We start from the raw sequence: 25,945 nt of genomic DNA on the forward strand, positions 1-25,945 counted from the left end.
CCCAACTGAGGCTCACACTGTGTGGACAGAAAGTCTGTTTAAAGCCCTGTTCATACAGGACTAGTTTTCCTTGTTCACAGACGTACTTTGTGATTTTATCTCATGTGAATCTGTGCTTTCTCTCACATAACCTCAGTAAAAATTACAAAGCAAATGACCTACTTTCCTTTACATAACTTACGTACATAAGGCTAATTCATTCTTTCAGTGGATTTATTATTAATATCAATCACACTGTATCATCTACCTGAATTCAATAAATTGATTTTTATTACCCATAAATTGAATTAGGTGTTGCACATGGCCTTTCATAATGTCCATATCCAGACCGAAGACTCCAGCCTTCATTATTAACTAGCCCTGTCCAAATCAATACATGAAATCACTGAACTGACCAGCTTTTCTGAACTGAAACATTGACCAGCCAAAGACGTGTGCAGCAGACCTTTGCATGCATCTTTAAGACAGCTAATTATATAAACTGTGAGACTTTAACATATTGACATGACCTTTGAACTTGTGGTAACATTTCATAAGGAGGGCAGAGAAGAAGCAGCTCCCAATGTGTATAAGTTTAAGATTGACCGAGACTTAATTACTCTGTAATCCCTGCCAAGGTTGGACTGATTCTTATTTAGAAAGGCTCAGGCACAGAAAGCATGTCACATCTGTACACTCATGTAGTTTCTCGTGGTTTGCAGCTGTATCTTCACCTGCATGTTCTCTGTGGCGTCACCCAGCAATCCTCCAAACGTGATGGCATTGGTTACTGTTCCCAAGTAGATGAAAAGAATGGCAGACAAAGACTGGATGTGTAGCGCATCATAGAAATCACTGAAGAAAAAGGGAGCTTTTCTTTTGACATCAAGAACAAGGCCTCCACAAAACCTGAAAAACAAAACATGATATGTTATAATTGTCACAGTGATTTTCATTGAATTGTATTACATTTCTACATCTTATCTTAATCTGCCTTGCTCTATTCACAAAATATATTTCACTCTGAACAGTGGGGTCCAAAAATCTTAATTAAAACCTAATAAGAAACATAAACCATGCAACAATCACAAAAATTGCAGGATTTTGAGCAAGGAATATTATTATATACTATTTCTAGGCCACTAATCAAAAGCAAAAGAGCTGTATACCAAATAATAAAACAACTTGAAATTCATGTTAATTTTGTTAACTATTATTAACATTTATTTTAGAAAATATTAAATATTTTAAACAGTAGTATGTTTATTGCTATTATTAATTAGTAAAAAGGATAAAAATCTATTTAGCACAAAATACTAACAGTACACAGCAGTTCTTTGCCAAAGGTCAAGTAAAAAATCAAATCTAATGATAACAGTATGTACTACGTAAATGGAGAACATGCTGACTTCAATGTTTGTCTAATATTAAGATAATTCTAGTCATTTTAAAGAGTCAAACAGACCTTTATCTGAACTAAGCCATGGTGTTCAGAGGTCTGGCATAATCTGTTCCTCCAGAATAATTTATACAAACATTAACTCACTTCCCCGTCCTCTTCAGCTCATCACCCACCGCGTGCCCCCCGCCCCCATGTCCACCGCTGTGAGGCGTGTCTCCATTCATCTGTGTGCTGTCCCCTCCAGCATACATGTTCTTTCTGGACAACATAACAAGCACATAATTGTTGAACACAGAACACAAAAACTTTAATGTTATTAATGCCCTAAAATAAATGTTATATGGGAGGAAAGCGAGAACAGAGAAAGAGAGATGACAAAAGACACACTCAGTGGACTCTTCATAAGTCATTTTAAAGTCCCTGGCCTGAAAAGCCTATATAAAAAATGTAAGCTCATACACTGGTAGCTAACACAAATGTCTTATGCAATACAAAATAAAAAAAAGCTAGAATATGTTACTCACTGAACCTTCCACATGGGATGATAATCATTTAAAAAAAACAAGGAATGATAGAGAGAACTATAGGATTATACATAATCTGATAAAATTATCAAACAATAGATAAAATGATAAGATACCAGATAAAAAGACAGACAGAGATACAGAAAAACTTAAAGATAGATAACGGTTAACTGATAAAAAGATAAGATAGACAGACACACAGATAAACAGATAGGAAAAAAGATTTAAAAACAGATGATTAGGGGTGGGGTGATATGACCAAAATCTTATATCACAATATGAGTAATTTTATTTTATGGTAACAATATACATTACAATATAGTTATTTTTGCTTTAAATAAATCTTTGTGATATCAAAATTTTTGAAACCATAAAAAAAATCAGAATTCTTGTTACCATTGTCAATATTACAAAAAAAAAAACACGATTAAATAAGAAACTAATAACAAAATAAAAAAAACTACAATAGAACAAATAAATAAGAAATGCTCCATACATTTTATAAAGTAATCAAATGTATAAAAACACTGCATATTATTCACTGTGTAAATTAAACATACATTTCTTCTTATTAAATTTACAAAAGTAATTTAGCTGTCACTTTAAGAGCTGCCTGGATCCAGTATACTGTTACACATATTTTCTTTCAGTCGTTTGCTTTCACTTAAGACCTAAATTATTGTTTATGATAATTGCAAACAATGGCATTTTGATACATTTAAGTGTTTTTAACCGTTCAAAGGCTATAAAGTGGCAAAAATAACTCAAAAATATGTTCAATTCTCCTGTGCTCTATGAGCACCGTCTTCATGTGCATTGACAGTGCTCAGAAACAATCTCTCAGACAGTGCATGCATAATGCGAAATGAGTTCTCTTTCACTGATGATTGCATTTCAGTGGCTTAAAATCACTTGTTTATAAACAGCAATGCTTAAAAAAATCACTTGTTTTTAAACAGCAGTGCTTAAAAATGTGCCAACGATAAGTTTTCATGACCACATAGCACAGCAACGTCACATGAGTAACCACCATAGAAATGATAGTCCAAAATCTCTACCGGTTTACAAGTGAAAATGATAAAACAATAGAAAAAACAATAAAAGAACTGAGTGACAAATAAAATGAGAAAAGGACTTATTATAACTGTAAATAGTTTTTTTTTTCTTACAAATGAATGGATGATAGAGACAGACAGACAGACAGACAGACAGACAGAAAGACAGACAGACAGACAGACAGACAGATAGACAGACAGACAGACAGATAGATAGATAGATAGATAGATAGATAGATAGATAGATAGATAGATAGATAGATAGATAGATAGATAGATAGATAGATACTGTAACCACTTCAGTCTGTTGTTTAAATACAACAACCCAAGAATGAATGTATGAGGTCTACAGTGCGTAGTGTGTTGTTGTGTACACTGTGTGTTATGCTGGCTTGACTGACTGCTGCGGGCACACAGCTTTGCTTTATGGGTAATGCGGGCTGGTACAGATTGAGGTGGCAGGATGAGGAGACAGCCTGCTGTCACTTCACCTGAAGCCAAAGAGAAGTGATGTAATTCATCTTATTAACCGCTGCTCTGCTCCACTACACTACACTGGATGAATGAAGGGATGGCCTGGCCAACTGGCCTTTGAAACTAATTCCTGACCGTGTGTGAAATACATTATGTAACACACTGTATATGGCTTTAAGGGTTTGGCTACTAATATAAAAAAGACATACACCCAGTTTCTGCTTGTCATTTGTAACAATGAAAGAGTGAAATTACTTTAACTCTTAAAAAACACTGCCAAACTACCTCAGGGACAGCCTCTGAAATGCTATTTCACAATTGTTTGAGTCATTTCAAAACAGGAACATTGACAGACTTTGATGTGGGATATTGGTGGGGCTTCAGCAAAAGAAAGCGTGACAAGCTGTAATGGGCTCCCTACATCAATTACCTTTTATCTGAGGATGGCAGGGATTTTGGAGGCTCTATCCTAATGGCAGGGTCCCATTCTCCAGGAGGGAGGACAATGACCTCATCCAAGAACTCGTCAATGCCAGCGAGGAGATCTTCTCTGTCCTTGGCTTTGTATGCAATTTCATGGAAGACTTGACAAGAGAACTTGATTACTGGCCAACTCTCCACACACGACTAATCCAAGTACAAACCTTTTTTTTTTTTTTTTTGCTATATAAAATTCTAACAGAACATTTCAGGCACAGCAACTCAGCATCAAAACATATACGCTTTGTTCAAACATTTAATGTTTGGGATTGACAGGTCTGAATTGGCCTGATCATACAGCGGCTTGAATACTGCTTTTAGGATTTAATAACTGAAGACAAGCCCCTTTTCTATTATGGTGATATCAGCCATACTTAAGTATTAAAATTGCTAAAAAAAAAAATTCTGCTGTTACGTGAACAAAAAATTATGAACCAAAATAGGACAAAAAAAATTCTAAGATTAGTTTGTACGTACCTCATCGGACATCAGAGTAGCAATTGCTCTACCAATTTCATGGTATGACTTGGCCTTGCCTTTGGGTCCAAGAAGAATGAAGAGAAATCTAGGAAAGATAATAATAAATATTACCTAAAGTAAAACGCACAGCTTATCTATTGGTTTAATAAAAGCCTGTTTTGAACTGAACACCCTCCACCACTGCTATATTTTCCTTTGTGGGATAAAAGCAGGTCATACCTGGTGGGCACAGGCACTTCAGTCAGCGCCCCCAACATGACAGCCTGCTGCAGCCTCACAAAGGCCACAAAAGGAGTGTCCAGGAAGTCCACTTCTCCAACGAGAACATTGGAAGCTTCAGCATCTCTGGGCAGCTTCTTCATGAACTTGTTCTTCAGCTGGACACATGCAGGATGGGATTTTAATGAAAGAGCACAAATCAAGCTCCAGCACATGACCTCATTAAACATACTGCCAGGTTGGCATTCTGTGCCAACACTTTCATGAAGATGTGATGAATCCAACAACTGCAACTGTCCAGCTAATGGAAATTACAAAGACTGATGGCTGCATGTGGGATTGTTCATTCTAGGGTTCAGCAAGGGCCCACTGTGACTCCTGCGTTCTTTTGCTCTTAACTCAGAGGAACCAGTGGTAACCAGTATAAAGAACTGCTAAATTAATTTTATTTAAACAGGCTGTTGTTCCTAACAGTGTTAAAATGAAAGCAAACTTCAAAGGCAGCGGCATCTGCCAGCTCAGACTTTGAGGCCATGCCAAATGTGACATTTACAAGCCAAAGATAATTAGTACACCCTCCCCAAATAAACAAAAATTAATAATAAAATCCAAAATTTACCACCAAACAAACAACCAAGAATATATAAAATACTGAAGTGTCACAACTACTCAAGCTTATTGCATATATAAAGTGCTTTTAGGTTTATTACTTGCAATAACATACACATTTACTATTCTTTAATAGTAAGACTAGCACACATGACAGAACTCTAATTCTAAAGCTCATAAATCAAAACTGACAGCTCTGCTGATAACAAGGATGGGGTTACAATGCCAGTCATTAATAAACCAATTCCCCAGTATACCTACCAATACATAAACAATAATATTCCCTCCCGAAAGTCTTATTGAACAGTCAGAGTAAGCAGTTTAGTTAACCATTGACGGAAGAACACTTTAAACACAAGCACAATGGAAAACGTTTAACCTGGAGCACCTGAGCACATGATGGGACAGACCTCTCACTTATCAACAGCACTAGCATCATAGATCATTTGTTTTGAAACTCTTGCTTTTATTCCATTATACTGTTGCAAAACCATCCTATTACTGATTATCATTGAATTACTGTTGTGAGATAAAATAAGCACATATCCTGACACATTAACAAGTGTATTAATGTAATGAATGGGATGACCTTGTGTCTTGCTTTAGAAAAGATTACTTATATAAACTTGATCTGTTTTGTCAATTCAAAGTTGTGAAAGTACGTTTTTACGACTTTCAAAAAACCTTGATGACTCCTTTTTTATGAAATATGTAGACACTGTTTAAGAAATATACTATTTTATTTGTACATGATGTTTTGAAATCTGTTATGCTTATTTTATGCTTATCCCCTTGTTTTCTTATGATTTAGTTGCATTAAAAAGAAAACTACTGTATCTCTGATCATTAAATAGACTCTATCCCCCGATGTAAAGAGGTAGTGCATAGCTTAAATATTTTGTTGAAAATAATGAGTTAAAGACACATGATCTAATTTCATGATACTTTTTAGTGGTTTTAAAGACTCCTGTTTGACCAATATGACCATCCCTACTTTGCGGGAAAAAATCTTTATATACACTGAATTCAACTCGTGCTGGGAATTTAGAAAGAAATGATACCATAGCGTGACAAAAAAGATCACGACTGAATGAAACTAAAGCAAGTGAAGAAGTGGCGGCTATAGATGGGGGTTGATGTTAACTGGAGGCCAGATTGTAGACAGCATTACTAGAGGAGCGTAAACGGATGATTAAGGTATTAGAAGGACACACCTTAAACAACCCATAGTGTTTTTCTCAGACTTGTATGATTGTTTACCTCTTCATTATCTAGGAGTCAAAAAAGGGTCATCAGACGGTTATGTTCCATCAGTTAATTCATTTCAGCAGCACAATATACTAAATACAACATCATACAAAGCATTTTTTACAATCTACAGTATGTGTTCCAATTTTATTACAGGCAACTTCTGACCTATTCATATATTACACACTTCAAGCAACTTGCAATAACATCAAATATCACATCTCTAGCTGTCCAGCTCTCTAGCAGATAGTATGTGATGTGCAAAGGCTTAGCATCATCTCTGATACTGGATTACTTGCACCGCTGGAGCAAGCAATGATTTATTACAGCAGTCCATCAACAGGGTCTGATAGCCTGCATTTTGTGTAGTCAAGCCATGGAACAGATGACTTTACTGTTGCAGCTAATGTGAATCGAGCACTGTCACCTGAAATCTCAGTAAATATCTTTAAATAAATGCTTTACAATTGAGAACGTTGCTGTTTTCTTCATACTTCATACTGTTCCCAATAAAATAATTTTTGTCAAGGCTTAAATTTATGGTACTGCCTTAAGTGGGAGCTATTTCAGAAGAAAAAGTCAGGGTATTCTTGTCCTACACTACAGAAAGAAGCATCAGGACTTCATCCTAAGAATCATGAAATGGATATTAAGTTCAATTCATGGAGGAAGTTATTAAGCTAAATTCACAACAGCGATTTATTACATAAAGAACTATTCTTTACACGGGAAAATTATTAAATGGTCTAAACCACCATACCAAATCACTTAGTACTTATTCATGTTGCTTAGGTTACCATTCATTTCCAGATTCTGTGAAAGTCTAATCTCAGAAAGCAGGAATGACATCATCAAAAAAACAAAAAAAAGCGTGACAAGCCATGAGGCCATCCCTCAATCTGTGCTTACAATTACAATCTGTCCATGTCTCTGGGCCACCTCACACAAGCAGCCTCTCAATCCCCCACTCTGCCAAAAGGGCAAGGGGCATCTCCTCTGAGTCTGTCAACAGCTGAGGCCTTCCAGCAATCACATCCACACTGGTTTATTCAGTATGCACCACACGCACAAGAACACTGTCAAACATTTGCCAGCTATTTCACTTAATGCTGTATTCAGCGAGAAGGGATGCATTCCCACGTAAAAAGGAAAGACCCTAAAATAAATACTAAATTAACTTAATTTAAATGATTTAACACAAATTGACACCAACCAAATTAACACCACCCTAACGACCCAATGAAACACCCTCAATGAAAGACCAAGAACTTCCCATTAGGAATGGAAGTCTGTATTTCACACTAGCCCTATCCTTGTGTTAAGACGCACCACTGCTTCTGTTCATCTAACCGCATTGCCCTATTTTATCATTAGGAAAAATTAGGCTTCATCAGTTTTGTCATAGTGACATTGACTGTGATGTGCACAGATTTTTGGCAATCCAAATTACAGTCAATTACAGATGCTTTTATATTTTTACTTGTATACATGTTTTTAATATTTGGTTATTAATAACACGTTATATTGTATTCCAGAGTTTGGGGTTGGAAAGTTTTTTAATGTTTTTGAAAGAGGTCTCAAACTCAACAAAGCTGCATTTGTTTAATTATAGTAAAAATAGGAATACTGTAATATAGTGATACAATTTTAATAAATATTTTACATTTTAATATATGTTAAAATGTAATTTATTCCTGTGATAGCAAAGCTTAAATTTCAGCATCATTACTCCAGGCTTTAGCGTTACATGATCCTTCAGAAATCACTCAAATATGCTGATTTGGTGTTTAATAAACATTTAATACTATTATCACCACTGAAAACAATCTAATATTATAGTTTACTGTTTATTATTTCTGTCAAAACCATACTATTTTTAAGGATTCTTTGACAAATAGAAAAAGAATAGAAAGTACAAAATAACATTTATTTATAATTGAACGTTATAAAAGTCTTTACTGCCACTTTTAATCAATTTAATGCACCCTTGCTGCATAAAAGTAAAAAAAATAAAAAAATCTTCCTGGCCCCAAAAACACACAAACACATGAACAATCTTGAAACTGGACTCACCTGATCTTTCTCCGGCTTGTCTGAGATATCATTCAGGCTGCTTGAATTCAAGTTGCGATGTGTGGTGGTTGGACTACCTAATCAAAATTTATGAAAATAACAGATCAGTGAAAAAGACCCAAATTGAAAAGGGCACTGTTCCATTATTTTAAACAAAGTTTAAAAAAACATTAACTACCAAATTTTGCTACAAGTTTTATTGCATCATATAATTATTGCTGTTAAGGGGGTCATATGACGTTGCTAAAAAAAAGAACATTATCTTGTCTATTTGGTGTAACTCGGTAAAAAAAAAAAAAAAAACATTTTCCACATACTGTACATTATTCTTGATTCACTATGCCCTACCTTTCTGATACGTGTCGATTTTTACAAAGCTCATTGTTCTGAAAAGCGAGGTATACGCTGATTGGCCAGCTATCCAGTGCGTTTTGATTGGCCGAATACCTCAAGCGTGTGATGGAAATGTTACACTCCATGCCATACTGTGAACGTGTCCCGGTCAGGACACCGGTGTGACAAAATCCATTACAAATGAGCCATTTGTTGCATCCAGTGGGGACATAATTACGGATTATAATGACTTATACTGTCTTTTTACGTGTTGAGTTGCGTATCGCGCTGTGCCGCATAAGCATAGAACTATGTCTGCATTTGTGATCAGAGACATGATAAACAACAAGCTCTACTCTACACTGTTTAAAACTTGCGTTTGAATCATCAGTGGCAAATTCTTTAAATATGAAAACGTACTTACAGACTGTGTGTCAGCATTATTTGTCAGAACACCGGCATTGTAGGCTACTCTCCCAGGAAACAGTCCTCGTCCTTCATAAAATACGTTGCACACATCTGAATATTTGGGTTGAACTGTTCTGGAACAGTGTTGTAAATACAACTTAACCACTGATTTCTTGTTGTGTCCTCTTTTAGAAGGCCAAACAAAGTATTTTTGCTTTCACAACGAAACCCACAGTGTCCCCACGACATGGCAGCGGCGGAGACAGCAGCAGCAACAATACTACAGCGAGAAAGAAAGCCTTCTTTCTTTGCTTGAACATTTGGGTGGTGTTATGCAAATCTTTCCACACAGTGACATAGACATGTGGAGGTATGTTTAAACGAGGCATTTTAGGAGGGCGTGGATGAGTCTTAACTTTTATAAAGAATATCTCTTTGGGTTTGAGACTTTAGCCTCTGCAACTTTAGGGATCGTATCTATTCACGAACAGATTGTAACACTCCAAAGAGAAATGAAAACTTGAAATTGCATCATATGACCCCTTTCATAGTGTTCATCGTCTGTTTGATTACATCATTAACTAAATTTTACAATACCACTGATAAGCTACTACTAAATATATTGTAGAAACTTAATTTTCTGTAAAGCTGCTTTGAAACGATTTGTATCATGAAAAGCGCTATACAAATAAACTTGAATTGAATTGAATTTAAAAAATAGTCTACAAAGAAATCCAAATGCAGAATAAGCAAGGGAACTGAATTTCAGATGAACCATTGGGGAATCAGTGGGACTGACAACACTGCACAGAACATTTTTTGCATAGGCTCTGAATTGCTTGAGTCCATGCTTTTAAAAGTAAACTTAAATTAGGAAAGGTGATGCTTTTAAAAGTAAAATAACTTAAATTAGGAAAGGCCAAGTCACAGTCAAAAAGGAACCTACTCAAAGTATAACCAATGCCAAAAACTTGCAAAGTATTCCCAATGCCAAAAACTAACAGCATAGCAGGAGAACTGCACAGTGAAGCAAATATTCCCAATTCAAAAAAAATATATTGACTAAAATCACATAATGAGCCAAGACAAAAGAAAAAAAAAACCAAACAAAAAAAAAAAAAGTATAAAAAAAAAAAAAAAAAATAAATCATAAAAAAGAAGCTTCATTTATGAAGCACTTAAAAAGAAAGAAAGAAAAAAAGATTAGCAACTTAAAAAAAAAGAACAAGAAAAAATACTTCACATCCACCTTCATAAATCCTACATGATCAGATCAGAGCTGCTCATTAATATGGTTATGGTCATGATGATATGGTGATCTCCAGTGGAAAGTTCCACAGAAATGAGTCCAATGTAATTATTAGGAGACTTTGGAATTTAAATCTATTAAGGGTGAAGATCACCATAACAGGAAATTCTAGATATTAAAATCTATTACATAACAATGATTACAGGACTGACTAGTTAAACATAGATGGTCACAACAACAAATAAAAAAGGTCATATCATTCAATCTAGAAAATAGGTTCTTTATTGGCATCAATGGTTCCATGAAGAATCTTTAACATCCATGTGACCTTTTCATTGCAAAAAAAAAAAAAGGTTCTTTATAGTGGAAAAATTTCTTCAGATTATTAAAACATTCTTTACACTATGAAAACTGTTCACTTAAAAGTTATATTTTCATTCCACAAACAAAGTGATCATTTAAATATTAAAAAAACATTACAAATATTCAAAAAACAATTTATTCCTAAAGAAAACACACACATGTACTGGCAACTGATCACAGCTATGTAACACACTATGTCGGGTGAAAGGAAACATACACATGTACTGGCAACTGGTAAGTTGGACTTACTAGGCCATCCCATGCTTGGACTTCCAGGGGCTCGCAACACCTCCTCTGAGTTGCGAGTCATTAGACAAGGCACTGAACTCTCGAGTGGATTACGTGCTTTAATGACAATGCAGCAGAAAGGACAAAAGATGTTAAGAAACACTAAAAAAAAGATACGATAAGTTAAATAATTACAAAAACACAAAGTTTAGCTAGTTTTCATAAAACAAAATCTGAGACTAATAACATTTATGTCACATTCAAAAAGTCCAATTTACAACCAGAAAAGCAGTTATAAATAACATTTATGTGACATTCAAAAAGTCCAACTGTCAATGAATCACAGGATTCATGGTATAAAACCTGTGCACATGCAGCCCACGAAACACCAGTCTAATCAGCTGGAAAAAATGCTGTCATGATCCTGTGTAATGTTTTATCAATGCACCATTGGCATGCAAATATTATTGCCAAAAATCGTATGATCCTTTTGACCAATGCTTTATTTGAAGTGTTGTCTTTCTGTTCTTAACTGTTCTCAGATTAGTTCATTACTTCACCAGTTTACACTGGTTTACATTCTCAACAATGTAATGCAACAGCCTATACTGTGCATCACTGAAAAACATAGACAGACAGAGACAGGACAGACTAAACAAAATTAAGGACTAACAAGGAACAAGTTACTATTTAAAGACCCCATGAACTCTTTCCATATCTAGTAGCTCTGTCTGTATGCTTGTGTACTCCTAAAAATGCCTAAATTAACCTTTAGTAGATATTTATGACTCATCCTGCACTACACAGATTTTTGACCAATCAAACGCTCTCTGGAATGCGATTGTTCCTTCTCCTAATACAACCTACTGTATAACTGACTAGCAAATAGCAAATCATATTTATAGCTAAGATGTAACTAAAGCTGACTGGTTACAATCCCTTTAATATGTCACACACAAACCTCATGTTGTAACAGAAAATACACTACTGTTCAAAAAGTTTGGGATCAGTAAGATTTTTTCATGTTTTGAAAGAAGCCTATTCTCACTAAGGCTGCATTTATTTGATTGAAAATACAGTGACAATAAAGTAGTATTGTTAAACAGCCTCATCTTCAGTCTCACATGATTCCAATATGCTGATTTGGTGCTTAATATATTATCAATGTGGAAAGCAGTTGTGCTGCTTAATATTTTTGTAGAAACAGTGATACATTTTTCAGGGTTCTTTTAAGAACAGCATTTATTTGAAATAGAAACAACACTATAAATGTGTTTACTGCCACTTTTAATCAATTAAATGCATCCTTGGTTAATAACAGTATTGATTTATTTAACAAAAAATACCAAACTTTTCAATGGTAGTGTCAACAAACAAAAGAATGTGCTCATCAAGCGATTTCATGGAGTCTTTAAAACATACAGAGACAACTACTTATAAAAAAAAAAAAAAGAAAAACATAAAAAGGCTAAATCTCTGCTGAGTCAACAATGAACCAGCAAATTGGTAAAACATTAGTAAAATAATTCTTGTGATCTGTGTGACTAATGCATTTAAATATGAAAAAATGTAAAGATAAGATGTAAATATGATGAATACAATTTTAAGAGTAAAATAAAAAATGTTTGGTATTCTTCAGTTATCTTTGAGAATAACACAAGAAAATTCAAAACAAAAACAAAACAAAAAAATCACAAAAGGCAAAAGTATTTTAGCAAATATTTTTGAAAAGTGGAGAAAAAAAAACAATCCACAAAAAAATTACATAAAACTGAAGAAAAAAAAAATCTCAATAGCTTAAAAGGAAAAAGGAAGGTAAAAAAAATAACTGCACCAAACTGGCACCTATATTACCATTATCCGGGGTGGAAAACAGCCTACTTGCACTGGAGACCGTCTTGCCAATGTCAGCTAAGGAGCGAAGATTGGACTTCTTGGTCTGGTGCCGATGCTTCCTCAGCAAGGTGTACATGACCTTATCTTTCAGGTCAGCTTTTAAGAGACCATTCTCAATCTGACTGTCAGTGATCATTTCTGAAAGAGAGAGACAGTGAATGGCAAACAGAGAGAGGGAGACAGCAAGAAAACAAAACTGGCATTAGAAAAGACCTGCATCATGGTTATTTCACTTCTATAGATTTTGAGAAGCTCATTACACCACCTTCACAAGTGAGCAATCTTTTTATTAAAATACCAACTTTACATAACATTGTTCATCAAACTTTTAACTAGAACTAGAAACTGAACTCTCCAAAGGAACTTGAAGTGAGTGTCAGTGAAGCGACACATTCCCTTCTATTCTTAGCCTTCAGAAGTGGACATCTAATGAGGCAGTGGCTTGTGCATAAGTTGTCTGGCCTTTAATCAAAAAATCTAATATTAGAAACTAAATACAAGAACCAATTTTCCTTGGGCCCTTTTTGTGAATGGTTGGGCCCTTAAATACATATCCTACCTCAAAGTCATATTACCAAAAGGCCCTCTGTGAGGTTGAACAAGCTTAAAGGGTTACTCCACCCAAAAATGAAAATTTTGTCATTAATCACTTACCCCCATGTTGTTACAAACCCGTTCCAAACCACAAAGCTTTGTTCGTCTTCAGAGCACAATTTAAGATATTTTGGATGAAAACCAGGAGGCTTGTGAATGTCCCATAGACCAGCGGTTCTCAATTCCAGTCCTCGCGACCCCCTTCCTTGCACATTTTGTATGTCTCTCTTTGTTAACACACCTGATTAAGATAATCAGCTCTTTAGAAGTAAGCTCCATGCATGAACTGTGTTCCGATCATGGACTGGTTCCGATTGACGTGGTCTCTACACAGTGTTCATTGCTCCCTACTACCTGAGCAATCTGTTGAAGTTTACTTCACTTCGGAACATTCATTCATGGATTTGCGCTACGCAACGTCTGCACACACGGACAAGTGTGACATCATATACCTCTGTAAATAATTACAATTTTAATTCACATCTCGCACACTTCAATGCACTTTGAATGGAACATATACATTTGTTTCGAAATGGAATCATGGCAGAATATCCTGTGATGTCCACTTAGTAGGGCACTAACGTTCGAAAAGAACAAACATCTGAAGCAATAAGAGAAACATACAAAATGTGCAGCGCAGGGGGTCGCGAGGACTGGAATTGCTGGGTAGGACTGGGTAGCAGCATTTTGGAGAATATCCACTGAATGCAGGCAGCTTACGGATGTGCTGTTTTCGTTCAAATCAAAGCGTAAATACACGCAGAAAATGTATCCTTGTAGCACAGCTGACACAGAAGATTGTACACCACCTGTGTCCAGCGGATATTCTCCAAAATGGTGCTACGGTGATGTGGAGAGACACAAAAGAGATGAATTGCTGAATAAAGTTGTTATTTTTGTTTTCTTCGCATACAAATAGTATTGTTGTCACTTCATAACGTTATGGTTGATCCACTGATGGCAGATAGCCTATTCTGACGATGCTTTACATACTTTTCTGGACCTTGACAGTGTAAGTTACTTGGCAGTCTATGGGACAGTCACAAGCCTCCCGGTTTTCATCCAAAATATCTTAAATTGTGTTCCGAAGACGAACGAAGCTTTTATGGGTTTGGAACGACATGGTGATAAGTGATGACAAAAATTTCATTTTGGGGTGGAGCATCCCTTTAACTTAACTTAACTTAACTTAACTTAAGATTTGCTATAAATTGGTAATATGACTTTGACAAATCATGCTCTGAATAAGAGCTTTCAAGAATGTGAATAATGTAAAATAGGGTATTCAAGAATGTGAATTAATGAATTACACTTGATTGGTGGTAGCGGTTACAATCTCTAACCAGCCATCTTAAATTCAGACAGCTGCAGTAAATGTCTCTTTTTTTTTTCAACCAATCATCCTTCCTAAAAGGAAGCTTTTACAAAATAATCACCAGAATCACGTACTTTGCTATCAGTGGACTAAATTCATTAAAAAACAAAACACCATCCAGAATGAACTCAATCACACTCTGTCTGAATTCAGTATAAAAGAAATGGCCATCCTGAATTCACCCAATCACCCGAGCACAGAGTTACAGAGATACATAAAAGATTAATATATTAAACAAATAAACGAATACATCAATACATCCTAACATTTGAAAACAAATAAACCAAATAAATAGATGGGCTGTGCTGGCCGAGACCATGCATGCATATCACACGTGCTATCTATCTGTCCTTACAGTTCATTTGGAAAAGCTTTTTCTCTGAGTCTGATCTCAAGTATTAGATTTATGATATTTCTTTTGCCATTTGTCCACCAACAGGCTGCCAATGCTGGTGCCCTACATGAAACCATTCTGCATGCTTCCACCACAAAAATGGCAAATCCATGACAGAAAAATGGCTCCTAAAACCAGCTTGTATGAAACAATTACTGATGCAAAATCTACTTACATTGCATAAAGCTTGATTGTTTCATCAATTTGACAAACCTCTTGTATATTCATATGTACAATCTGTCAAACTGCACAGCAACACTTTGTCATTATTTATCTAATAAAAATAATACTGACAAATACAAATTATATATCAATCTTATATTTAACAAAAAAAAATTTTTTTAAACAAATTCACACACATTTTTTTACAACACAACAACAAAAAAAAAAAAAAAAAAAAAAAAAAAAAAAACTTCCATCCCCTCTTTTCCCTTCCTCTTGTGATATGGCATCATGGGCCAAATCAAAGGTCACCACAGGCCAACTTTAGTCCACCTAGTTTGGGCATCTCTGCTTTAGATGTTAAAATATGTAACTCGTACTTCCAGCCCCTTTATATTTTGTATGATTTGATTGCTATATATTTTATTTAATTGAAATTAAAAACTTGAATCACAAACTGTTGGTTACAAAGAAATTAAAATAAATCCATCTGTAAATTATATAAATATTAAGTAAAAGTTAAATAAAATAATTGTTAACAAAGACTTATTTTACAGTTATCTCATCATTTTTCTCAAGTCAGTGCAAACGTGGGCCACTGAGTTCATAGATCCCTCTTCTGAGCACCAACACTATTTTAATGGAAAAAAGGTATTTAAGTACTTTGTGTTTGTAACCAAAACTGCTTAAGGTAGTAGAGCATTCATTAATAAGACAGAAAGTACACTGCATTAAAGTACAAAATGGCTACAGAAGAAACACTTACCAACGACCCCTGGCAGTGTGTTTGCCTCTAGGTCCAGCATGATGGTGCCCTTCTCTATGCACGTCCTAAGCTCAAAGAGACTATGTAGGGACAGAGTGGCCACATGTGGTTTACTCCACCGCTCCCCACCTTTTTCCACCTTCTCTTCGAACTTGATCCACCTTTGAAGAAGAAACCACAGAGAGTTGAAGGTACTGAAGTTGAAATCAAGAGCAACTACAAGTCAATTGAAATTAAAAATGATTTGGTGCTCAAGAAACATTTCTTCTTATTATCACAGCTGAAAATGGTTGTGCTTCTTAATATTTTTGTAGAAACTGAGATACAGTTTTTCAGGATTATTTTTTATGGCTAAAAAGTTAAAAACAACAACATTAATTTGAAATGGGTTTTTTTTTTTTTTTTTGTAACAATGAAAATGTATTTTAATGTCACTTTTGATCAATGTCATGCGTCCTTGCTAAATAATAGTATTAATTTTTCAAGGAAAAATCTTATTGACCCCAAACCTTTGAACGGTAGTGTATCTTTGTAAATCCACTATATTCTTTAACCTATAGTATCAGAGACAAATACCAGTTCCAGACATCAAACAGCACTCATGTTCAACTCTAATCTTCCCCCCTGTATAACTTTATTAAAATTAATGACCCTGCTTGAAAGGATTATATATGTAATCCTTAATCCAAAAATACACAAACAGTCTGTAATCTCATCTCTAAAACAATCTCTCAAATAAAATCTTGATTCAAAATGAAAAGATCAGCATTAATCATTCTTGTACTTATTTAATCAGTTAAATGCCCGCTGTGGCATGTGATAATGGCCTCTGATTGGGGGCCACCTGGAGTGCCACTCAACTTTACATGAAACTGCCCCTCTCATTAAATGATCAAATCCTTTCAAGAGCATCACAGCTCCAGAACTGATGTGTGCTGCATGCAAGACCCGTCTTTTATCAGAGACCAAGCTGTCTGCTCAAATGAACTCATGATCACAGGGATTTAAAGCAGCAGTTATTGTTAAATGACTGGATGTGCTGTTAACGGATATTAAGCCAACTTGAAGCATATATATACACACAAACATTTTTAATTTTCTTCAAACCTTTCCCTAAAGATTAGCCAGGTCGAAATCAACACTGTGAAGTGTTTAAAATGCCTTCGTATGCTGGCACAAAGCAGTCATTGGCAATGAGCCAGTACACTTGAATCTTCTATTGATGAATTGTATGGTGCCTGTATAACAAGTCTGAAAGAGTAATTAAAACAGTCTTTATAGAAAACAGAACATAAGTGTCCTGTTTTTCTCTTTTTCTCTGAAAATACACTACCATTCAAAAGTTTGGACTTGGTACAATTGTTAAATGCTTTTGAAAGAAGTCTCATGCTCACCAAGGCTGAATTATTTAATCAAACATTAAGTAAAACCGTAATATTGTGAAATATTATTATACTTTAATAGAATGGTTTTCTATTTTAATATGTTTTAAAATGTAATATTTTCCCGTGATGGCAGGAAATTGTGATTTTCTTCATTTTGCAGTTTTTATTAGATAAATATTAAGTTGAAAAGAACAGCATTTATTTAAAATGGAAAACTTTATAAACGTCTTTACTGTCATTTTTTATTTCAATTTAAGGTATCCTTGCTGAATAAAATTACTTAAAAAAAAAAAAAAAACTTTCTGACCCCCAAAGTTTTGAACAGTAGTGAAGATCAAATTTAATATTTAAAATTACACAAAAAAAAAAAAAAAAAAAAAACATTTATTAAACTTTAAGAGCTCTGTTTGCAAATTGAAAACAAGACTGTCAGGTCTCTTTTAGAGCCTCACTAAAGACCCAGCCAAGCCATGACACTCTTACTGTACCTGGCAGTTTCCTTCCACTCCATCTCCTGACCATCAACAGACAGTAGCTCGTCCAGCTCTGTGAAGAGCTGAGGGAGCGCAGGACTGTCATCGTCCTCTCCCAGAATAAATCGGATGCGCTCAGCAGCAGGTGAGACTGCAACAGGAAAAATACTGCGAGTCAGAGGAGAAGGTACAGTCCTGCATACTTCCAGCTTGCAATCATCACTTATTCCATTAGGCCTGATCTCCAGCTCTGGCGGAGGAGGAATCTTGACCACAGACAGGTCCACATCCTGATGGGAATCAGACTCCATCATCTCCTCCTCTCCAACCTCACTCTTCTCCACATTATTGTTCTCAGACGTGTTCTCCGGGTTGCTATCTGATGCATTCATCCTAAAACCCTGTTAAAAAACACTTTTGTTCCCCAGAACACGATCAAAGCTGGTGAGGATGGCTGAGAGAGGAAAGGAGGTCAAAGACACGAGACCTCACGCAGCCAGCTGCACTCAGACCGTCATTAGAGCCCTTCGTGTTGACTACTGTCCTGTATGCCCTACTCTAACACAGTGACACCTAGGTAGTTACCTCAAAATTTTAAAATGTTAATTTTCAATCTAAACAAGTGAAAGTTTCATCATCAAAACTGGCAAAATCTGGCAGTGAAATTCCCTGGAAAAATTTAAATGTTATTTTTATATCAAATGAGTTATTTCAACCTCACCTAAACCTAAAATGTACTTTTATTTGTGTAGAATAATGAATTCAAGTTGATTCAGTCATTTTAATATTGTTGTATAAAAAAAACTGGCTAAAACATTTAAAACAATATGCATAAATCTACAGTAGATGTTACCATATGAAGTGCATTTTAACCACTCATTTTATAAGTACATACTTTAATATAATGGAGAAAACAGAAAACTGTAATGGAAAAAAAATGCTTGCTTAGGCTAATAAAGACTAACAATTTGAGAATAAACACTAAAATTTATATAATATGCATAATTTAATCAACCAAAAGAAAACAGAACAGAACATCCTCTAATTCAACAAAAAATGCTAACGTAACTAAATTTAATATACATCAACTAAAATTCATAAAAACTGTCCTCTGATTCAACTTCTATTGCTGATGTCACTGACTTTAGTTGACATCTTCTAATGTTGATAACATCAACATTAACATCATGGATACAATGCTGTTTGAGTAAATAAGTAATCTGATTGTACAGCTCTGAATCAGTGAATCAGTCTGATTTCTGACGAAACCTCCAGAATGAATTACTATCCATAAAACACTTGTGTTTCTTTGAAAAGATAATTAAACTACAGTATCTGATTGGATGAAAGGGCTGCACATAACACTTGCTTTCCAAACCAGTATTTCCCTCAACTTTTACTAGCGCTGCTGATATGGTAAAAGGCAGGTTAAAATGGTTATCAGCACCTGAAAAAGTGATAACAGAATAAGCAGAAATGTAAACTCTACTAGCTGTAAAACATCAGTAATTCCAACATTTATGTATAATACCATCATCTATGACAACATATTGCACACCATTATGGTTACAGTTCAAAACAGTGTAACTGAGACTATAAAAATCTGGAAAATAATAGACAAAGATTTTTCTTTGATAGTGAGTTCCTCTTAACTGATGAATTCTAAGATCTAAAAAAAAGACTCTTTAAAAGGCAAGAATTTAATACACACTTTTATTTAACAATAAAAGATCTAATGCTCATTCTTGTATTTACGTTAATAACTTTCTTTTTTCACATAAACACTACCATCCAAAAGTTTGGGGTCAGTATGATTTTTTTATTTTTTTTATAATTTAATTATTTTATTCAGCAAGGATGCATTAAATGGATTGTTTACCCAAAAATGAAAATTCAGTCATCATTTCCTCACCCAATAAGGTGAATACTCAAGCAAACAGTTGTTGGTTCCCATTGACTTCCACAGTATTTTTTCCATACTATAGAAATCAATGGGGACCAGCAACTGTTTGGTTAACCAAATTCTTTAAAATATCTTTTTTTAATCTTTTTTTCTGTTTAGCAGAAGAAAGATTCTCATACAGGTTTGGAACAGCAAGAGGGTGAGATTTTTCATTTTTAAGTAGACTATCCCTTTAAATTCATCAAAAGTGACAATAAAAACATTTAAAATGTTAAAAAAGATTTTTTTTTTAAATAAATGCTGTTCTTTTGAACTTTCTTTCGATCAAATAAACCCGAAAAAAGCATAACAATTTACACAAAAATATTTAGAAGCACGACTTTTTTCAACACTGATAACAATAATAGCTGTCTGAACACCAAACCAGTATATTACAATGATTTCTGAATATTGGAGTAATGGCTGCTAAAAATTCCACTTTACCAACACAGAGATAAATTACAATTATATTATTAGTTATTTTAAAATACATTAAATGGCTGCTAAAAATTCCACTTTACCAATACAGGAATAAATTACAATCATATTATTAATTATTTTAAAATACAAATAAAGTACAAAACATTTTAAATTGTAATAATATTTTATAATATTACTGTTTTACTGTGTTTTTTATTTTTGATCAAATTAATGCAAATTAATCAAATTAATGCCTTGGTGAGCATAAGAGACTTCTTTCAAAAAATGTTAAAATCTTACCGACCACACTGAACTTTTGAACGGTAGTGTACAAAATATACTGATATATCAAGACTGAAGGATTTTAATACATGATGTCCACTGTTTATGTTAAATGATTATTTAAGTAAAAGTTGGAAAACTCAATCTCAAAGTTCAAAGTATACATTTGTTGGTTATTTTTTAGAAATATTCAGACCAGGAATGACCAGGAAGTGCCTAGGCAGCACTGTCTCAACTCATTTGGGCCAGTTCGTTGTCCCAACTGTTCTACAAAGTGACCCTGTGATGCATACAGACAACTCCGCTACGAATACCAAGAACTAAGCCTCAGTGGGCACTCGCTTCATACTGTTGCTAAGCAGGCCCGGGACAGAAGAAACAAGCGAGGGAAGGAGAGAAAGAGGGTGAGTTCAATATGGGAGAGAGCGCAAAGGACAGATAGAAATGAAAATCGCATCGTTCAAACAAGTTTCGAAGCCATGGGCTCTCTCGCCAAGAGCTACGACCCACACAAAGGGGACTTTGTCCATGCACCAGGGGCTTATGGGAAAAGCGAGAGGGGGGAGTATGCCCAGCGCCCAAAAAAGGGACTTAGCTGAGCTGCCACTTCATGCTGGAGAGTCCCAGTCTCACTAGCAACACTGTGCAACATCCCACACGCAAACAGCAGTATCCCAAACCACATTCTTCTCACTGCATCTGAGAGCAAGTATTCAATGACATTCTTGTGCCATGCAGGTTTGTAAATTGTTGTGTTGAGGCAGCACAAGCTTCCCACGTCTGTCTGTAGTAGAATTAATGGCCTTCGTAGCATTACAAGACCTATATGCTTGCAGACATAAATTAACTTGCAGGCTTTTGGCGGTTCAGAAACAATCTTTCTGAATGCACTATATTTATATCAGAAGACTTGCTCTTTTGCTGATAGCGACTGTGCTTTTCAGGAATTTTTAAAGGCCAAAATGAAATTCAGCAGCAGTAAAGGGTTTTCTAAAAAGTGAAAAAAGTAAAAGTCATGACATTTGCCAAGTATGGTAACCCATACTCGGAATTGGTGCTCTGCATTTAACCCATCCAAGTGCACACACACATTAGTGAGAAGTGAACACACCGTGAACACACACCGGGAGCAGTGGGCAGCTATATATCCAGCGCCCGGGGAGCAACTGGGGGTTCAGTGCCTTGCTCAAAGGCACTTCAGCCATGGGTATTGAGGGTGGGAGAGAGCGATGTTCATTCACTCCCCTCCCACCTACAACTCCTGCCCGCACCGAGACTCGAACCTACAACCTTCGAGTTACAAGTCCAAACCTCTAACCATTAGGCCACAGCTGCCCCCTAAATGGGTTTAATGAGTTAATGAAAAGCTAGTAACGAGTCAAACTGAATGTAACATTCAAATAAATGGTAAAATAAATGGTTGCATAATTAATTGAAATATAAAAATGATAAAATCAAGGGCATCAAATGCATTTCTTAAGAAGTATAGAGTCAGTCGTCCTGCATGGTACAAAGTGAAGCAGCACTGTGTTCATTTACAAATGCACAGCTTAGAATACTGTGAAGTTTCATAGTAAATGCTGCGTCTCACAAACAGTTTAACATGCACTTGGAACATATTTAGGAATTTAAAATCTCAGGGGGTACTTTAAGTAAATATTTTAGTTCTAAGAGGTTTGGCTCACCAAAAGAGTTTGAAAAAGAACCCTTGTGAGAAAACACTGAATGTTGATGAATAGCTATAAAATATTTAACATTTCAATTGTAAGCCTCAGAGGAGCAGATGTACACCTCACTAGTTTACTGGCACAATAAGAGTGTCTATTACAAGGCAGTCTTTTGTATTTACTCCTAGCAACAGATGCTTGGCAGAAACACACCACTCACCACATATCAAGACACAAAGAGGATTTCAAGTCAACTTCCGACTGGGATGTACACTAACTTGTGGTCTTAAGAGTAGGGTCAGGGTAAGTAAAAAAAAATAAAACAAGGTTAAAAAGATATCTGACAGAAGAAAGCACTTGATAAAACAGAAGCTAGAAATAAAAACATTAAAGGGATACTCCACCCCAAAATGAAAATTTTGTTATTTATCACTTACACCCATGTCGTTCTAAACCGTTAAAGCTTTGTTCGTCTTCGGAACACAATTTAAGATATTTTGGATAAAAACCGGGAGGCCTGTGACTGCACCGTAGACTGTCAAGTAAATAACAGTGTCAAGGTCCATAAAAGGTATTAAAGTAAAGGAACTGTTAAATAAAGTCGTTATTTTTTTTTCTTTGCTTACAAATATTGTTCCTGTTGCTTCATATAACCCAAATTGCATGTCTGATGGCAGATGGAGTATTCTGACAACAACTTTCATACCTTTTATGGACCTTGACACTGTTATTTACTTGGCAGTCTATGGGACAGTCACAGGCCTCCCGGTTTTTATCCAAAATATCTTAAATTGTGTTCCGAAGATGAACGGAGCTATTACAGGTATGGAACGACATGGGGTAAGTGATTAATGACAAAATTTTCCCTTTAATCCCTTTAATATAGTGTATTATAGTTTAAATAATAATTTTCGAAATAAAAACATAGGATTTGTGCCTTTAATGCTAATTTCTAAAAAGATCTGCAATATGGTCTTTAAGCAAAGTTCTTATCCATTATCAAACTCTTATAATAGTTTCAACGCTTTGCTTTACTGTACGTTCAATAAATATTTAATTTGGAGTAGATTTAAGACCAACTTGATATGTCAAGTGTGATGTTTCCTCAGGCTTTTGTGTTCAGAAGAAACCGTAAGCCTGTGAGAACAAAGTCAAATGTAGGCCACCACTACTGTGTGTTCACATCTGTCCAGCAGTGAGGAGCACAACAGTGATTAAACACATTTGAGGCGTCACATGCCTGTGATGAGTGGCTCTTGTCTTTTGTTTGAGGCACAAGAGTTTTATTCAGAAAATCTATTGTTCTTTCACTTGACTGCCTCCCCTGCCATCTCCTACTGACTTCCTGACAGTAACTGATACCCAACTCCACCAGAGTACAACTACCACTGTCATCACACTGACTTTCCCACTTCATGGAAAACGTCCACATCCTAATGATTCTGATAGCTGTTAGGGACAAGCCTAAGCTTAATAAAAGCACAAATGACAAATTATCTGCCTGAGTTTTCATATTCCTCTTCAGATTGTATTTTTCTTACCCTTTATTGGTTTCATTTTCTAGCACAGGTTATGTTTGTTATTAAGTATGTGATTATGAAGCTGTCAGTGCCTAAGTCCCAGTCAGATAAGCAGTATCACCAGTACCCTTATGTCTCTTCTCCCTTTTTCATGAGGACATGATTCGATTGGGCCACTTAACACTCTGTGACTCCTGTACTTGCCTGTCACTCCACATACCTCTGGAGAAATTTACCATAGATTTTTTTTAAATATCTGCCTCAATATTTCAGCACAAAAAAACACTTAAAATTCACAAAACTATTTGTGTTGATTTCCATAGATACAATTCAAATTTGGTGAAATCACTCTTTTGTTATCTAAAAATTAATTTCAAGTCTTGATCCTGTCAGGATTAGAGCAGAGTCAACAAAGGGCCAGGAATTCATTTGGGTTTGACTAACAACTGATGTTTTGAGAGGGATTCCATAATGGTAGCCCTGAGAGACTAATAAAGAATTGAGAAGTCAGTCACCAAAGCACTTAAACATGTCCCGTGTTTCTGTCCTTGCTGAAAAAGTAAATAATTAACTTTATCAAACAAATGCTGGATTCTGATTGGTCAACATGTTCCAATTTTTGCACGTGCTAAAATTTACAATATAGCAACAGATATGATCCCAAATATCTGCCCATATTTTTTTTTAATTACTCTTCTGTTCAAAAGTTGTTTTTAAAAGATTCTCTAATGCTTACCAACTCTGCATTTATTTGATTAAAAAATAATAATAAAATAAAAATCTTTTTCACATTTATTTTCTTTCAAAAAATGCTTATTGACTTTTAGTCTACATGTAAGGAACTGAATCTACTAGTGGCAATTAATAAATTTTCTTGACAAAATCAATAAAATCCATAACATTTTATGAAAAATTGTGTCCTTTTTTATTTTATTTTTTATTGTGAATATGGTCACTAAGACTAATTATAGCAGATCAAAAAGTGAATAAATTGTTTTTTTTTTTTCAGACAGCATTTACAATCTGCATTTATTACACCAAAGTACTGATGATCCACAGTGTTGGTCTATTTGTATTCACACATATCCTTATGTGATCTGGTCACTTCCTGGTCATTGGGAATAAAGTGTGTGGGTTGACATGTGGTCAGCTATAAGCACGTTTAATCCCAAACATCCCCCAAAGCACAGTCAGAGGAAGCAGCATGTCCCGACGCTCTCTACACGTCAATACATGTTCAACTGCTACCCAATATACTCATAAACAAAGCTGACAAACATATACACACTAGAATGTGATAATCCTGCCAAAATAACACTCAACTAAACAGTATTTCAACATCCACGTGCAGACCTGGATTATCCAATATCACCATTGTAAAGGCAAGGAGACCGTCATTTTGTTCACCTCCGATATTAGCTAACTAGTCAAGAAAATACAGACTTATTATAGCTGGTGATCACATATGGGGGTTGGACTTAGGAAGAAGGTTAGATTAACTAATTATAACCTACACTGGAGAGAGAGAATAACTGTAGTTGAGAGGATTACAGTGCACTGCCCTCCTGCCTCTGGGTTTAAGAGATCTCCTGAGGGACGTCCTACTCAGCAGAGGGTCTGACTGGCTCCCACTGATGAAATTTAAACATTTGCAGGAACCATAGAGAGAAGGGACAGAACACCAATTCTAAAAACTAAAAATAAGTTTTACAAGTCACAACTGACTGGTTCTCTAATGTAGTGTCTTCTAAAAATTGACTGCACTGGAAGGAATCTCCACATCATGTGAGAGAAATTTTTCTTCTAAACAGACGAAAAGAGAAATGCTTTGAATAAAAACTCTGAAAACAACAACCAGTTGCTTCTAACTGTAAACACACATCAGATCAGTAGCAATAATCTCTCACACAACATAGAGGAGAGTTTCCCACCTATATTTGGACAC

General features: G+C 35.3%; 1 protein-coding gene across 1 annotated transcript in view; it reads right to left on the reverse strand.

Annotated features, from left to right (window-relative positions):
* The window catches only part of slc4a4a (solute carrier family 4 member 4a), a 53,315-nt gene that overhangs the window by 12,325 nt on the left and 15,045 nt on the right, over window positions 1-25,945 (reverse strand). Inside the window, exons 5-13 of the mRNA XM_042724603.1 lie at window positions 18,185-18,320; window positions 16,312-16,472; window positions 12,979-13,158; window positions 8,544-8,620; window positions 4,614-4,771; window positions 4,392-4,479; window positions 3,865-4,019; window positions 1,526-1,639; window positions 714-888 (exon numbers count right to left, since the gene is read on the reverse strand). Coding sequence (XP_042580537.1) covers window positions 714-888; window positions 1,526-1,639; window positions 3,865-4,019; window positions 4,392-4,479; window positions 4,614-4,771; window positions 8,544-8,620; window positions 12,979-13,158; window positions 16,312-16,472; window positions 18,185-18,320 — 1,244 coding nt within the window. The remainder of the gene's footprint in view (window positions 1-713; window positions 889-1,525; window positions 1,640-3,864; window positions 4,020-4,391; window positions 4,480-4,613; window positions 4,772-8,543; window positions 8,621-12,978; window positions 13,159-16,311; window positions 16,473-18,184; window positions 18,321-25,945) is intronic.

The sequence above is a fragment of the Cyprinus carpio genome, chromosome B5 (assembly GCF_018340385.1).
Source record: "Cyprinus carpio isolate SPL01 chromosome B5, ASM1834038v1, whole genome shotgun sequence".
NCBI lineage: Eukaryota > Metazoa > Chordata > Actinopteri > Cypriniformes > Cyprinidae > Cyprinus > Cyprinus carpio.